This window comes from Helianthus annuus, chromosome 12 (genome assembly GCF_002127325.2).
Source record: "Helianthus annuus cultivar XRQ/B chromosome 12, HanXRQr2.0-SUNRISE, whole genome shotgun sequence".
NCBI lineage: Eukaryota > Viridiplantae > Streptophyta > Magnoliopsida > Asterales > Asteraceae > Helianthus > Helianthus annuus.
Window position 1 is genome coordinate 38,399,070 of NC_035444.2, and position 12,483 is coordinate 38,411,552.

At 31.7% G+C, this 12,483-nt stretch overlaps 1 protein-coding gene across 1 annotated transcript; it reads left to right on the forward strand.

Moving 5' to 3' along the window:
• The first annotated feature begins 2,370 nt into the window (after positions 1 to 2,370).
• LOC110894669 (tetracycline resistance protein, class H) lies at positions 2,371 to 11,285 on the forward strand. The gene is made up of 14 exons (XM_022141896.2): positions 2,371 to 2,732; positions 4,769 to 4,880; positions 7,292 to 7,404; positions 8,527 to 8,652; positions 8,729 to 8,940; positions 9,498 to 9,573; positions 9,664 to 9,750; positions 9,831 to 9,911; positions 10,043 to 10,075; positions 10,164 to 10,217; positions 10,300 to 10,341; positions 10,415 to 10,493; positions 10,577 to 10,647; positions 10,895 to 11,285. The coding sequence occupies exons 1-14, from the start codon at positions 2,541 to 2,543 to the stop codon at positions 10,982 to 10,984; spliced, it is 1,368 nt and encodes a 455-aa protein (XP_021997588.1). The 5' UTR covers positions 2,371 to 2,540; the 3' UTR covers positions 10,985 to 11,285.
• The last annotated feature ends 1,198 nt before the right edge of the window (positions 11,286 to 12,483 follow it).

A 12,483-nucleotide genomic window follows, 5' to 3' on the forward strand; every position in this document is an offset into this window, starting at 1 on the left:
AAGATATGCGAGGTTAACTTCTGGAAGGGAATATAGTTATTTCATAGACAAGTCACCTTCTCTTGCTCTCAAGTAAAGCATGAAATTGCACTACTCCTTTTATGTTTTATTCTCTCCTTCTCTTTATTGGGAGACTACTTCGTTCTAACATATCTTGAAATTAATTTTCCATGGGTTTTATACATTTGAAAAAAAAAAATACCTATTAAACATTCATAATACTTATATTACTTTCTATTTGGTTGACCTAAAGCTTATACATGATTTATGAATTACACGATGGTAAAATAACTGTATGATGAGTAACAAGACCGGTATCTGAACCAAATATGGGATTAGATATAAAAAAAGTTTAGGAGTTATGATGAATATGAAATTAGGTGATACAAGTTTTACTACCCAACATTGTTATATTTTATCAAAACTGAACATATTAAGATAATATACAACCATAAAAATTATAAAAGTAGATTATTAAAGTTGTTATAAGCTTGAAATTAGTAAACTTGTAGAGTTATAATATATGTTGTTGAGTATTTGTAAACTCAGGTAAGCTTTTAGGTTTGGTTTCGGGTAATGAGCATCACAGTAGGCAAATCATAAGCAGTGGCGGATACACTCAGGCACCTAAATACCTGCGCATGGCTTTATAATCTATTAGCATATTGGGGGTAGGATAAGACTTTGGGACTAATAGGTCCTACGTTCGATTCCCACAAGAGGGGTTTTTCCCATATTTATTGGGTTTTCTCCTGAATTGGTGTATATGCATTATGCCTAGTGGAGATGGATATGATCGGATGGTTCCACTGGTGGCACGAGGATACTCCAATGATCCGTCAGTGATCCAAATTTTTCGTTCAAAAAAAAAAAACCCTAAATACCTAATAGCCAATGATGACTCCATGAACTCAATTCCTAACTCCCGTCTGTTGATTTGTGATTCAAAATGCTTTATTCTAATCCATAATTTGTGTATGTTTTAATCTTTTTATTGTTTTTTTTTTGTAAATTAATTTATAGAGTTATAATTGTATTTGCTTTCTTTAAGTGTGTAATGTGTTTGATTGCTTTGTGCAAATTAATTTATATATTATATTTGTTTTGCATGTAGAAACAACAGTTTCTTAAAAATAAAAGTTTCTATCTATCTAGAAGTATTCATAGACTTATCTTTGCTCTTTATCTAAATTACTTGATTTGCATAATCTTTTTGGGATCCTGCTGATAGAATAAGAATTATAGCCAACTCGTGTTGTACCCTCCATACAAAAAAAAAAATTGTATTCACCACTGATCATAAGCATATAAGATCATAAAGAAGTATACCCAAAACTCATGGGGCATACATGGAACCAACACACCGTGTATTGGATATTGTTTTATAATCGAATATGGGATTGGGTTACCAATACATATCCCATATATGCCAACCTAACCCGAACCCTTGTCATCCCATTCCTACCATTGATAGAAGTTAGTTACCCACGAATCCTAATTATAAGACAGACGTCAAACATAACATAAGTTTTATATGAGAAGACAACTACACCGAGGTTGATCCAAATAAGATGATTCCAACCCACAAATGCTACAAGATATAGTAGAAATCGCTTATGCATTGTTCAAACATCATTATAGTACGTGTTTCTCAAAAATGCCCACTGACATAACGCTATGTTTGTAAGCTCTCAAACGACACACTAGCTATAAACTATAATTGCTACAATACATCTTGTTAATTGCAGTGGACACAATGTAGACGCTAAGACGGTGTGTAAGGCTACTACAATATACATTAATAATGAACAAAACTATATATATTGATTGAGTTTAATTGGTTGAAAGGTAGAGCTAAGTTGGAAAGCTTAGATTTCTCTCCTTCGTGTAATTTGCGTTGTTTAACTACTCTTAGTAATTGTTCTCCAGATACTTACTAGTTTTGTTTATCTATACAATGCAGCGTTCTAAGAAAACACAAGCTCTTATGTCAAACTTAGGTTACGAGAAATGAAACTACCGTGATGATACTAGTGGTCTTCTTTGCTTTACATAACATTTCGATCACTAGATCACTCAAGTCATTATTACAACAAATATCTTATACGAATGTAACTATCAAATATTGTTAGGGTATCATACACAAGAAGAAATAGACCGAATATTAATGATACCGGAAAACAAAAAGTAAAAGTAATGATCAAATTTAAAAAAATAATAATAAAATATTCATAACTTTAAACGATTTTGTGTTTTTTTTTTTTCATGGAAAAAATATTCTTAACCAAGGGGGTATTATGGTAATTATAGCCATAAAAGGGCCCATTTACCCTATATAAGTAGGCATAAATGATATAAGAAAGAAATGAAGGGGGTCTAGGCGTTGAGAGTGGGAGTAATTGTAACTTGGCTTGTGAGACTCACTTGCTTCATGACATAACCAATAGTGACACCTCATTCACTTTGCTATAAATATAGAGGTGTTGTTATTTCCACATTAAGCATTGCTTTCCATCCTTTCACTTATCACCACCACCACCATGACCACCACCATCATGGCCGAAAAGACCATCGCAACATCCGGGCTAGGACACCTTTTCATGACGGTGTTCGTCTTCAATTTCGCTAACTTCATGGTGGTTCCGGCCATTACCGACGTCACCATGACGGCACTTTGTCCCGGAGAAGATGAGTGTTCCTTGGCGATTTACCTCACCGGAGCCACACAAGCGGTAACAATTTTTATTTGTTTAATATTTTTAGTGGCGCTTTATGTTATATATGAAAATATAAATTAATCCAAACTTATAAAACAAAAGAAAAAGTGTTTTTGAATTTTGATATTTCCCATGTGGGTTTTCTTGCTTTTTTCGTCAATAATATCCGACTCCATCGATGAGATTTTTTTTTTTTACTATTTACTTTTCTGTAAACTGAATTAAGAGTTAAATGCCATTTTAATCTTTGTGGTTTGCGTTATTTTGCCAGTTTAATCCAAAGGCTTCATTTTTCACCTATGGGTCAAAAAATGTTTTACAGTTGTCATTTTAGTTCACTGGGTTAACTTCATCCATTTATTCTGTTAACGAAAAGGCCAATTCGGTCATTTTATATGACCGAATTGCCCTTCTAGTTAATAGAATTGCATATAAAATGACCGAATTGGCCTTTTCATTAACAGAAAATATGGATGAATTTAACCCCATGGACTAAAATAGCAACAGTGAAACCTTTTTGGACCCACAGGTGAAAAATAAAACCTTTGGACTAAACTGGTAAAATGACCCAAACCACAGGACTAAAATAGCATTTAACTCTTGAATTAAAAATTCTTTTTGGTACAGCATGCATATAAATATAACATCGTATTAATCCACATGAAACGTGGGTAGATAAATATACACGTACGTTTCGTACACAATTTTTTTTAGAGTTAAATGTCATTTTAGTCCCTGTGATTTGGTCCATTTAACAGTTTAGTTCAAATGTTTCATTTTAACTATTAGAAAAATCAAAATGGTTATCTAATTGTACAAATAATCTCACATGTGGTATGTAAATTTGATCGTATCCTTCGTTAAATTATTATATATTAGAGTAAGAATACACCCACAAAATGCAATTGATCTAAGTGTTAAAATTAATATATGTTTGTAATGAATAAATGCTTGTGTATAATTGTATAATAAAAAAAAAAGAATTATTTATGTTTGTGTTTCCTATAGGAAAGCAATTCTTTTCTTTACTTACATGGTTCCTAGTTAGAATGCACCACTTTAATTACCTTTTAGAAAGGTAAATATAATTTGTAGTTTGGTGGTAGTTGATTTGGGTTTTAGAAGATTCCATTGCTTTTGACAAAGCTTCTTGTTTCTTTTCTTAAAGTGAAAGTATTTCGTTTTTAAAAAACCACACATAAATATGCTCAACTTCGCCTCTAGGTGAAGTGAGGCTTTATTTATTATTACGTTCAAAATTGTAAGATGACTTAAATTACTCATGTATATAATCATATTTTTTTTATTTGTATTTTTCTATGTACGTACACCTTTTTCTTGTGTCCGAATAAATATAGAGGAAATCTAATAAATTTTATATAACTAATATGTTATATTTGATCCTCCTTCATAATTGGAACGAAAGGAAATCAGACGATCAGACTAAAATAATCATATAACTAATATGTTATATATGATACTCCTTCGTAATTGAAACGAAAGGAAATAAGACGATCGGATTAGAGCAAATAACAATGAATATATTGGTAGAATATTCTAGTGGACGACAAGAGTCACTCTATTAGGGTTAAGGTGACATAAGTTATGACGTGTGTGTTGGTTTATAAGGCGTTCATGCAGCAAACAAGATGAAGACGATGACAAAACACATCACAAAAGGGGATAACGGGGAAGACGGATCACTCTAAATCTTACGATAAAAGCAACAAAGAGAGATAGGAAGGGAGATAAAAGAGTAAAGCAAAACCCTAAACCTATAATATAATATAAAATTATGAAAACCTCGTCAAATATTATATATTATTATTATTATTATTATTATTATTATTATTAATCATATATATATAAATTGAAATAGGACCATTGCAAAAAAAAAATATATTAAACATAATAAAACTATATCTTCGATGCATGATTAAGATACTTAGCATAATCCCCGACTAATATATTTATCTAGATAATATTGAAAATTATTATTTTTTTATTTTTTTTAAATAATTATAACAAATTAAACGTAATATAAATCGCAGATAACAGGGATGGGGAGCTTGGTGATGATGCCTCTCATTGGAAATTTCTCAGACAATTATGGGAGGAAGGTCATGCTCACTCTCCCAATGCTCCTCACTACTTTACCTTTGGGTACACATTCTCTACCATTTTACTTTTTATTATTTTAATTTGTTATGTTCTTTAAGAAAAAAAAAATAAGAAAATTAATGATTAAGAAATGATTGAATTAATGGGAGATTGAGATTGTTAGTTAAACGAAAGATTGAGATTGTTATTAAATGTTTATTTGATTATTTTATGTTGCAAATATGAAGTTTCAAACCATTTATTTTGTTCATAAATAATTAGTAGATTGGTCGTTTTAATAAACAGTTTTATAATAGAACTCGTTGTAATAATTTGTTACTGTTTAAATGTAATAAACAGAAAAACTGATTTAATAAGCAATCATAAACACCCAGTTTATGTTAGATTGTAATTTATTTATTTTTTCTTTCTTTCTCCTGTTTGTGTCGAGTCTTTTTGAGTTTTATTTTCACTATATTTTGTATACCTAAGTTTAACTAAATAATAATAATAACCATGGTAATAAATAAACTATAATCGAAAAATCTTATGTACCTTGCATCGTTAGTTCGTTACCTCTAGTCGTTCACAACCATTATCCTCCCTTTTTCCTTTTTATGTGTACGTATATTGTGATTAATAATAAATTTGATATGATAATTAAAGAGTTTTTTTTTTTTTTTTTTAATTTTCTAATATTTCTGTGTTTACATATAGTATTGCAAATAAAAGGAAGGTGCCAATTTCTATTGGATAATTTTTAAAACAAAAATAAAATTTTCAGGAGATTTTGGAACCAAAAGAACGAAAAAGTTAAGAGGAGATGTAAGGATATGATTGGTATTTAACGCCACTAAGAAAGACCGTCTTATGATAATGGTGGCTTTTAGTGATAAAGAATAAACTAATTTGTAAACTAAAGTCTAAAATGCATAAGCAATAATAAGAGATAAAATGTTATTATATTTTCCTAACTAGTTTTGTCCTTTATGTCAATTAAATATGTTAATAAGTAACTATTGTATTATAATTTATTTTTGATTTATTATATGAGATGATTGTATATCCTCGTAGAACTTACATGAATTTATATTTATTTTACAAAAAAAAATGATATAATATGTATTTTCAAACTCGTGACATTTACCTTACTTTAGTATAAAAAAGTAGTTGTTGATTAATCTCTATACCTTATTTTAGAATAAAAAAGTAGTTGTTGATCAATCTCTATATTCTTTGGGTGTAACGGGTTATGAGTTATTTACTGGTTAGGGTTTAGGTTAGAATGTTGAAAATCTAATATGTTTATTATTAAGAAGTTATAAGGAAGAAAATAATATAATGATACTATAAGTTGTATTGACTTACATAGTTACATATGTACGGTTAGGGTTTAGGTTAAGAAAGTTTAAAATATAATATGCTTGTTATTAGTAAGAAGTTATAAGGAAGAAAATAATATAATGATATTATAAGTTATATTGATTTACATATGTACACATGAAAAGGTTAAGTGATGAAAAGTATATTATATGCCGAAAATTATTTGGGTAAAATTAAAATATAATACAGTTAACTGGATTTTAAAATTATAAATTTATGATTTTGAGAATTTCCTATGGAAGAAGATATAGTTATGGTTTTACAACTTTTATTGCTTTGTCAATAGCCATTGTTGTTACATCATCTTTGGTAATTCATTCAATAAAGCACATATATCCTACTTTTTATTAACTTTTAGGTCCAACTTCTTTGTCTTCTTTTTTATCTTGATACCCTTTGTTTTTCCGTTTAGCTTACAAGTTCCCAAGTCCACATTGATTTTACCCATTTAGTACACTTATACATCTACTTTCTTATTTCTATGTCATCACCACCCAATCTTAAAAAGATTCTAACAAAACAAGGCCACCACCTTCTACATGGATGCATTTTTCTTTATATAATTTGAATATTGATTCTACTTTGTTTATTAAATTGTAACTATAGAATCCGCACCGGTCCATATCTAACTGTACGAGTCAGTCGACGAACTGATTTTCACAATTCCACATCTGACCGAGACAAGTCATCAACTTCCATTCGCTTCCTTCCCATCAATCACAAAAACTCTTAGAATGTCATTATAAAATCCTTTTCATTTTCCGACTCTGATACTCCTTTGTTATCGGTCTCACATTAGTATTTTACCTTGCATATAATTTATAGCCCTATATCAGAATGACATTCGGAAACAACCCAATTCACAAATGACGCCTCGTATGTCACTTAAAATTCTATCACAACGAATGTAATATTTGGTTTCATGTTTGTGTTCTTGATGTCTAACCTCATTATGTTATGTTTGTATTTTTTAACCACATATTTGAACAAAGATAATACTAAGTGAATTCTTATAGAAGAATTAGAAAGTACAAATGTCTAAGCATGATGTACATAGTAGTTACTAACTCATTATTTGGTGGATGAAACAGTAATTCTGGCATACAGCAGGGAGAGGAATTATTTCTTTGCATACTATGCACTCAAAACCCTCACATCCATGATTTGTGAAGGAAGTGTGCTTTGTCTTGCACATGCTTACGTGGTAATCATTTCTATCTAGTCTTGTCCCTCCACCCCCCCCCCCCCCCAAGTCAATAAGTTACATCGTATTTGTAGTTTTACTTTACTCATACATGATACGTTAAACATACCTTCTGATTCATTTTATCTATTCCATGACTGGAATAAGGGAGGATACACATTACACAACGATTACATCGTATTGTAGCTTTACTTTACTCATACATGATACGTACATACCTTCTGATTTATTTTATCTATTTTATGACTGGAACAAGGGAGGATACACATTACACCACTATTTTGAATCAGAAGATGGTTATTATGCTATGTTAGATGTTTAATGGAATCATAAGATTGGATAACCATTTTTATGTTATAGGCCAGACAATTATTTACTTCTATAAAATTGAAATATGAGAAAAAGTTTCACATATTCATGTTATACTCGTAAATTATCATAACTGTTTTGAAACGTACAAAATATGACCAACTTTTAAGAAAATAAAGCATATACGTGAAAATAAAGCATATAAAGAATATGGAATATATACACGTAATAATTCCGTACATTTCATGTGTATAGATGACATGTCCGACATGAAAGTTTAGATACAAATATATACCTAAAAATTACTATTAAGGTGATTTTGTTGTTCAAAATTGGTATTTATTGTTTTTAAAGGAAAAAAAACTTATAGTAAGTTATTTAATGTTGATTAAAAGTCGGATATGTGATTACTTGTAAGAAAAATATAAAATACCTCTTTTAATACGAGATGTTTGTTCCATATTTAATTTTAAACAAAAAAGTACTATGAGAATCCTATAATGAATTTGAACAAAGTGTATAATGTTTTAAAATCCGGTTTTTATACCGTACCAGATTGAGCTCAGAAACGATTTAACTGGGTGTACCAGGCGGTTTAATCAGTTCTATCGGACGGTTCAACCGGTTCTGCCGGCCGGTTTGAACCGTTTTTTAAAAGTGACTTGGACAGTTACACACCCACTATCTACATCAATGTGATAAAAGTTTTATAAACCCAATTCACAATTTAACTACCTCGGTCAACTTTGACTATTTTGACTTTTAACAAACAACGTTGACTTGTAACAACCTTTTGAACTCTATAACTGTCAGGCTGATAACGTACCGTTACCACGGCGGGCATCGGCGTTCGGAATCCTCTCCGGCATCTCATCCTGCTCCTTCGTCTTCGGCAATCTCTCCACTCGTTTCCTCCCCTCAACCGCCTCCGTTTTTCAAGTAATAACATTTCTTCAATCAAATGCTTCTATAAATATATACTGTAAATGTAAATCGAATCGGCTGTTTGTTATAGGTAGCTGCAGCTGTTGCAATGGTTTCTGTTGTGTATATGAGGATTTTCCTGCCGGAATCGAGTATGGAGGCTGCGGTGATCGCAGCTTCGTTGAAAGACGAGACGATGAATGAATGTCTTATTGAGAAGACTGAGAAGATGTGTACGGATAATCGAAGACCATTCCGTACAGGTCCTTCTTTGACGGATTCGATCTCGTTGTTGAGGAGTAGGTATGTTGTTTATAAATGTGTTTTAGACTTAATATGAAATATATGTTAATTAGTACAAATTGGCGTAAGTTTTGTTTGCCGTTCATAATCGGATTTTGATGTATCTAGACTATCGATTTAGATCAGAGTAGTTTGGTTTCGAACTAAGTGATTAGAATTTCAAACCTAATATGTAATGATATTAAATTTCGTAACTGTTTGACTCAGTGGCGAAGCTTGAGATTTTCAACCGGGTGGTCGAAAACGTATATACCAAAAATTTCTATAAAACCGGGGGGTCAAAAACGTATATGCCCAAAAATTTCTATACCAAAGGCAAAACTACATACCCTCCACTACTGAGCGAAAAATTTGGGGGGTCGGTCGCCCCCTCCAGCCCCCACAAAGCTACGCCCTTGGTTTGACTAGTAATGTAACATGAAATTATTGTGAATTAGTACAAACTGGGATGAGATTTATGTTTTAATAGATTTAGGTCATTGATTTTGATTTGAAACCTCAAAATTTGGGGCTACAATGGAAGTACTGAAGTATTTTATTTTGGATGATACTCTCAGCTGGACATTTTCTCAAGCAGCTATTGTGGCGTTTTTCAGCAGCTTGGGTGAATTAGGCCTTTATTCTGCATTATTGGTACATGATATACCATGATACTACTACTTTCAGCATTTATATTAAAACATGATATATTGTTTGTTAAGCGTTTATCTTTGTAACATGCAGTACTATTTAAAGGCCGAATTCCATTTTGATAAAGATCAGTTTGCTGACTTGATGATCATCAACGGGATAGCAGGGATCATATCGCAAGTACGTCTTGTAAATATAATTTTCTCGGGTAACTTCTTTAGGTAAAATGTTAAAACTTATGTTGTATCTAACTCTTGCAGATGGTTCTTATGCCCTTGTTGGCTAGAGTAATAAGTGAAGAAAAGATTCTTGCAATCGGGCTCGTCTTCAACTGTGTACATGTAAGTATATTCTCAATTAAATATTTATTTTTAAAAATTTTATAAAATCACATATACAACAGACCTCCGTATTCTCAAGAACGTCAAACATTATAAAGAATTCAATTTTGATTACTCCCTAATGTATGCAGATTTTCCTATACAGTGTAGCTTGGTCATCATGGGTATGTAGATGTGCTCACGTATCAAGAACAAGTTCTCTTTATTAAATGTGTGTCTCGGTTTTGGCTAATGAATCTGTGTATCAAACAGGTTATTTATTTTGCGGCCACATTTCAAATCCTAGCTGTTTTTGCCGGACCAAGCGTGAGTTATTTGTTTCTGATGTATTTTCATTCGTTAGATTTTTATATATCTTTAATCTTACAAGTATATCGACACTTTTCAGTTACGGAGTATTGTATCCAAACAAGTTGGCCCTACCGAGCAGGTAATTTGAAGTAAATTTGGTTGGTCTTTGCAGAATAATACAATACATGATTTTTTTTTTAATTTCTTTTCAGGGAAAGGCTCAAGGGTGTATTACAGGCCTATGTTCCTTTGCCAGTATTGTTTCTCCACTGATTTTTAGTCCTCTAACAGGTAATTAGCAAAGTATCCGTGGATGCTTTGTTTTTGGTTGCTTTTAACTGAATCTAATTCGTGCTTCCAATTTTATCCTGCAGCTTTATTCTTGTCTGACGACGCGCCATTCGTGTTTCCTGGTTTTAGTCTTGTGTGTGCTGCATTTGCTGTGGTAAGAGCTTTGACATAATATCCTTTCTGTAATCATAATTAACGCGTTAATTATAAAGAGACTTAGATAAAATGGACAAGTATTTTGTGGGTCAACCAAACCCGACCTATTCTACCAATACTGAAAAGGACACTTTCAACTTGAACCCATTTTGACCTGTTACGAACTCTATATACAAAAATTACAAGCTTGAATAATACCTCGCAAGAATTAACAAAGCCTTGCATCAAAATTTATGTATTTTCAGATGATCGCCTTCATCCAGAGTGTCATGATCCGGGCCCCACGTGTCATCCCAGAAACAAAAGTCGACGACCCTGTCCTAGTGGAGCCTTGAACACGCGTTTTTTTTGTGTCTTGGATCGGTGTGCCGATGTATATACCGTTGTACCCTCCTCTCTACATATGGTTATACATATATATGTTAATTTTTCGCAAGAAGAAGTTAGGTACGAAGTAATTGACAGAAGTTCCATTAGTTAGAGGTATTTGTATATTGTATATGATATATATATCTAAGAAAAGTAATTATTTTAGTAAGAATTGTTAGTATATATAAAAGTTATAGATTTAATAGGACATATATATAGTTGTAATAGTTTTTTTTTTTTTTGTATAAGAATTTAATCTGTTATTCATTCTTTGTTACATTGCAATTCAGTTGCTGAACTCTAGAGTAGTTATCGTTATTACACCAATGCTAATTAAATAGATATACATATGTATGTATTTTGACGCAGGACAAAAGCACAACTGAGAAAATAAACTCTTTGACTTTGAGAGGAAAATTGGAATAATTTAAAGTATTGAAATCATTACATAAGGCTCCTTTTATTTGGTGAAGTCTAGATATCATATAGCTGGCTGGTCAAGCAAAAAGTGAAACGAAAATTGATTGTCTATTTATGAAATTGAATTTCTAAATATGTGTAAATTACTCAAACCAGTGGTTCACAGTTACGTAAAAAAGAAAAAAAAAATAAAGGCATTTCTGTCCACTATTAGCCCGTAACTCCAAAATCTGAAGTTAAAATCTGAATTTAAAATCTGAAGTTAAGATTGGTACAAAATCTGAATTTAAAATCAGGTTGTAGACGATGAAATTCGGGTCCCAAATCACATTATCTAGCTCACCAAGACATTTCTGTCCACTATTAGCCCGTAACTCCAAATATAGTCTAAGTTATATCTTTTTTAAGTTGAGTCCAATTTTGTTTCGTTGTGCTTGTGTCTAGTTGGTTTAAGTAAGGATCTGTTAACTTTTTTTTCAACTCGGTATTTTCTCATTATTATATCACATAAATTTCGTCTTATAGGAGCACTCACATTGAAGTCTTCATCTTTAAATTTTCGCTTTAAATTTTCGAGATTTCTCCTATTTTTCTTTTCCATTGAATCTTCATATATAAGGATTTTGCTATGCTAAAGCGCGCACACGGTCTCTCTCTCTCTCTATATATATATATATATAGAGAGAGAGAGAGAGTGGTGAGAAGTAGAATACCTAAATCACTTGTCATCACATGTATATACACTTAGGGCTGTAAATGAACCGAACGTTCAGCGAACAGTTCGTGAACCGTTCGGCGGGAAGTTCGTTTATGTTCGTTCGATAAGCTTAACGAACGAACAGGAACAAAAAATTTCGTTCGATAAGCTTAATGAACGAACACGAACAAAGGTCTCGTTCGTTCGACTGCGTTCGTGAACGTTCGGTAATATGTTCGTTCATGTTTGTTCGTTCGTGTTCGGTTTTTTATGTTTATTTTTCTAAAAGTTTTTAATATTTTATTAATTTTTTACTTTCCCCCATATGTATTTCCCTCTCTCTGACCC

Coding starts and splice junctions, on each gene's coding strand:
- LOC110894669 (XM_022141896.2), top strand. CDS start 2,541: ATGACCACCACCATCATGGCCGAAAAGACCATCGCAACATCCGGGCTA. Junction 2,733..4,768: donor TCACCGGAGCCACACAAGCG/GTAACAATTTTT, acceptor TATAAATCGCAG/ATAACAGGGATGGGGAGCTT. Junction 10,648..10,894: donor TGTGTGCTGCATTTGCTGTG/GTAAGAGCTTTG, acceptor ATGTATTTTCAG/ATGATCGCCTTCATCCAGAG.